Source organism: Babylonia areolata, chromosome 8, assembly GCF_041734735.1.
Source record: "Babylonia areolata isolate BAREFJ2019XMU chromosome 8, ASM4173473v1, whole genome shotgun sequence".
Taxonomy (NCBI): domain Eukaryota; kingdom Metazoa; phylum Mollusca; class Gastropoda; order Neogastropoda; family Buccinidae; genus Babylonia; species Babylonia areolata.
Window position 1 is genome coordinate 51,069,401 of NC_134883.1, and position 5,000 is coordinate 51,074,400.

Here is a 5,000-nt window from a genome sequence, read left to right on the forward strand (position 1 = left end):
TCCTCGCATCATCATCATCGACATCATCCTTCCTCGCATCATCACCATCATCACCGTTCATCGCATCCTCCTCATCCTTTATCGCATCCTCCTCATCCTTTATCGCATCATCATCATCATCATCATCATCGGTCAGTCCTGACATGGCGCTGTGGGTCGGCTGGACTATAGTTTTAGCATCGATGTTCTCTTCATCATCATCATCATCCTCCGTCAGTCCTGACATGGCGCTGTGGGTCGGCTGGACTATAGTTTTAGCATCGATGTTCTCTTCATCATCATCATCATCATCCTCCGTCAGTCCTGACATGGCGCTGTGGGTCGGCTGGACTATAGTTGTAGCATCGATGTTCTCTTCATCATCATCATCATCATCCTCCGTCAGTCCTGACATGGCGCTGTGGGTCGGCTGGACTATAGTTGTAGCATCGATGTTCTCTTCATCATCATCATCATCATCCTCCGTCAGTCCTGACATGGCGCTGTGGGTCGGCTGGACTATAGTTGTAGCATCGATGTTCTCTTCATCATCATCATCATCATCCTCCGTCAGTCCTGACATGGCGCTGTGGGTCGGCTGGACTATAGTTGTAGCATCGATGTTCTCTTCATCATCATCATCATCATCCTCCGTCAGTCCTGACATGGCGCTGTGGGTCGGCTGGACTATAGTTGTAGCATCGATGTTCTCTTCTTTGTTGTTGTTGGTGGTGGTCTTCTTCTCCTCCTCCTCCTTCATCAGCTACCCCCCTTCAACCTCCTCCTCCTCCTCCTTCTTCTCCTCCTCCTTCATCAGCTACCCCCCTTCAACCTCCTCCTTCTTCTCCTCCTCCTTCATCAGCTACCCCCTTCAACCTCCTCCTCCTCCTCCTTCATCAGCTACCCCCTTCAACCTCCTCCTCTTCCTCCTCCTCCTTCTTCTCCTCCTCCTTCATCAGCTACCCCCTTCAACCTCCTCCTCTTCCTCCTTCTTCTCCTCCTCCTTCATCAGCTACCCCCTTCAACCTCCTCCTCCTTCTTCTGCTCCTCCTCCTTCATCAGCTACCCCCCTTCAACCTCCTCCTCCTCCTCCTTCTTCTCCTCCTCCTTCATCAGCTACCCCCTTCAACCTCCTCCTCCTTCCTCCTCCTTCATCAGCTACCCCCTTCAACCTCCTCCTCTTCCTCCTCCTTCTCTTTCTTCTGCTCCTCCTCCTCCTCCTCCTTCTTCTTCTTCTCCTCCTCCTTCATCAGCTACCACCCTTCAACCTCCTCCTCCTCCTCCTTCTTCTCCTCCTCCTCCTTCAACCTCCTCCTCTTCCTCCTCCTTCTCTTTCTTCTGCTCCTCCTCCTCCTTCTTCTTCTCCTCCTCCTCCTTCATCAGCTACCCCCCTTCAACCTCCTCCTCTTCCTTCTTCTTCTCTTTCTTCTGCTCCTCCTCCTTCCTCCTCCTTCTTCTTCTCCTCCTCCTTCATCAGCTACCCCCCTTCAACCTCCTCCTCTTCCTCCTTGTTCTCTTTCTTCTGCTCCTCCTCCTTCTTCCTCCTCCTCCTCCTTCTTCTCCTCCTTCATCAGCTACCCCCCTTCAACCTCCCCCTCCTCCTTCCTCCTCCTTCCTTTTCTTCTTGTTCTTTGTCGCTGTCAGTCCACATGTATCAGTGGGTAAAGCTGTCATCTCCAGGTCCAACTGGTCTCAGTCTGCAAGTCTGCAGTCTTAAACAAAAAAACAACAACAACCACAAACAAACTAAGAGCCCACTCAACTACAGCACACACACACACACAAAAACCTGAAACTTTGATCAGTCAGTCAGTCAGTCAGAGCTGCTAGCTTTTACGCCGCAACGCAAACAGTGCGAAAAGACCCCTGTCAGCCATACTAGTATTTGCTTAAAAAGCTAGCCACAAAGATGACAAGAGACAGGCTTGCTTTTTTTTTCTACCAAAAGAGGTGCTGACGTGCCAATCTCCACGCGTCCCCCCCCCCCCCCCCCGCGCCCCCCCCCCCCTAAAAAAACAAAAACAAAAACAAAAAAACAGCGACAGCAACAACAACGACAACAACAACAGCGACGACAACGACACGACAGGAACATAAAAGCTGACATCATCACCGGGAAGATGTTGGGAGCCAACGAGAAACAATGATCTACTAATGAACTGCCTCTGGACTGGCTGTTAGGAATGGGGGGAATCGGGGGGGGGGGGGGGGGGGGGGGGGGGGGGGGGGGGGGGGGGGGGGGGGGGGGGGGAGAGGGGGGGGGATTGCGACTGAGAGAGAGGGGGGGGGGGGGCAAAGGAGGAGTGAGACTGAGAGAGACAGAGAGGAGGGTGCAAGGGGAGGGTGGGGGCAGAGAGAGAGAGAGACAGAGAAAGAGACAGAGAGACAAAGACAGAGACAGAGAACTCAGAACTCAATACGTTTTTTCGTCTATTGATTAAGATTTTAGGCAGAGAGACAGAGGGTGGAAGGGGAGGGTGGTGGCACAGAGAGACAGGCAGACAGAGAGAGAGAGACAGAGGCAGAGAGCGAAAAAGGGAAGGCTGGAGGAAGAGAGAGAGAAAGGGAGAGAATTAGAGAGAGAGAGAGAGAGACATACATACATACAGAGTGACAGAGAAAGAGGGGGCGAAGGAGAATGAGAGACAGAGAAGGGAGAGAGACAGACAGAAAGAGAGAGAGAGACAGAGAGGAGAAAGTGAGGTTGAGAGAGAGAGAGAGAGAGAGAGAGAGAGAGAGAGAGAATGTGCGCTATTCGAGGAGTAGTAGCTGTCGACAGAAGAAAAAAACACACAGAGGCTTTGCTTTGCGTCAGAGAAGACATTAATAACAAGCAGTGGTGATAAAGAAATGATAACCCATCCTTACAACTTCCCTTTCTCCTGCCCGTCTTTCTTCCTTTCTCGCACACACACACACACACACACACACACACACACACACACACACACACACACACACAGCCATAGGTTTTCCGTCTTCAGAGAAAACACGAATATCTCTCTGCGCCTTACGAGCAGTGAAAAACGTTGACACACAGAAAAGTCCCTACGACATTTGAGCAATCGTCAGCAGGAAATCCTCCACAAGTATTGACAGTGTAAGGCTCTAAGCCTCGCGAAGAATCCCCACAAGTAGTGACAGAGAAAGGCTCTAAGCCTCACAAGGATCACCACAAGTATTGACAGAGAAAGGCTCTAAGCCTTACAAGGAACCTCCACAAGTATTGACATAGAAAGGCTCTAAGCCTTGCAGGGAATCATAACAATTATTGACATAGAAAGGCTCTATGCCTTGCAGGGAATCATAACAATTATTGACAGAGAAAGGCTCTAAGCCTTGCAAGGAATCACCCCAAGTAGTGACAAAGAAAGACTCTAAGCCTCGCGAAGAATCACAGGTACTGACAGAGAAAGGCTCAAAGCCTCGCGAAGAATCACAGGTACTGACAGAGAAAGGCTCAAAGCCTCGCGAAGAATCACAGGTACTGACAGAGAAAGGCTCAAAGCCTCGCGAAGAATCACAGGTACTGACAGAGAAAGGCTCAAAGCCTCGCGAAGAATCACAGGTACTGACAGAGAAAGACTCAAAGCCTCGCGAAGAATCACAGGTACTGACAAAGAAAGTCTCTAAGCCTCGCGAGGAGTCGCAAACGTTGACAGAGAAAGGCTCTGACCCTCACGACGAATCACCACAAGTGTTGACAGAGAAAGGCTCTAAGCCTCGCAAGGAATCACCACAAGTATTGACATAGAAAGGCTCTGACCCTCACGAGAAATCATCACAATTATTGACAGAGAAAGGCTCTAAGCCTCACAAGGAATCATCGCAAAGTGTTGACATAGAAAGGCTCTAAGCCTCACGAGAAATCGTCACAAGTATTAACACAGAAAGGCTCTAAGCCTCGCAATGAATCATCACAATTATTGACATAGAAAGGCTCTAAGCCTCACAAGGATAATCACAACAGGTATCGACAGAGATAGGCTCTACGCCACAGATACAAGTTCTGCCCCCCCCCCCCCCCCTCGCGGAAAATCGCAAGTACAGAAAAAAAAGGCTGTACGCGTCACGAGGAATCCAAGTATTGATACAAAATACAGAAAAAGGACCCAGTGCCCTGACGAGAAACGAGTCATATTGACGGCAAGGTGCTTGGAAGAGGCCCAGAGAAGGATTCACAAGTATTGATCATGATGCAAAGTCGTTGTCCTTTTTTTTTGAAACTCCCCTCCTTCAAAGATGTTCGTGAGATCACCCACCCCCTGCCTCTACTCTTATATCTCTACCACGTATACTCACTCGCGCTCGCGACCGCGCGCGCACACACACACACACACTCACATAACTCTCACATACACGCACTAAAATACACATGTAAAACTTATAACCAAAACAACAAATAATTCGCGGTCATGCATACTTAGAAGCATACTTAGTTCAGAATTCTAAGATATCAAGAGAGAGAGAGAGAGACAGACAGACAAACAGAAGGAAGGAGAGAGAGAGAGAGAGAGAGAGAGAGAGAGAGAGAGAGAGAGAGAGAGAGAGAGAGAGTCATGTCTCGTCATAAAGATCGATCGCTGATAAAGTAATATCAGAATGTCGACATTCTCTTCACCCTCAAGCATCTGTACTCATTTTAAAGATCGCCCCTCTCTCTCTCTCTCACCATCTCTCTCTCTGACAGACACACACACACACACACCATCTCTCTCTCTCTCTCACACCCTCTCTCTCTCTCTGACAGACACACACACCACTCTCTCTCTCTCTCTCACACACACACACACCATCTCTCTCTCTCTCTCTCTCTTTCTGACAGACACACACACCATCTCTCTCTCTCTCACACACACACACCACTCTCTCTCTCTCTCTCTCTCTCACGACACGACACACACACACACCATCTCTCTCTCTCTCTGACAGACACACACACCATCTCTCTCTCTCTCTCTCTGACACACACACACACACCACTCTCTCTCTCTCTCTCTGATAGACACACACACCACTCT

At 49.5% G+C, this 5,000-nt stretch overlaps 2 protein-coding genes across 5 annotated transcripts in view; one reads left to right on the top strand and one right to left on the bottom strand.

The window, feature by feature from the left end:
* Positions 1 to 5,000, bottom strand: part of LOC143284931 (SLIT-ROBO Rho GTPase-activating protein 1-like) — a 308,900-nt gene that overhangs the window by 137,844 nt on the left and 166,056 nt on the right. The gene's annotated exons all lie outside the window — the stretch shown is intronic.
* LOC143284947 (uncharacterized) overlaps positions 645 to 5,000 on the top strand; it is an 11,071-nt gene continuing 6,715 nt past the window's right edge. The window contains exons 1-2 of the mRNA XM_076592109.1: positions 645 to 652; positions 2,161 to 2,251. Coding sequence (XP_076448224.1) covers positions 645 to 652; positions 2,161 to 2,251 — 99 coding nt within the window. The remainder of the gene's footprint in view (positions 653 to 2,160; positions 2,252 to 5,000) is intronic.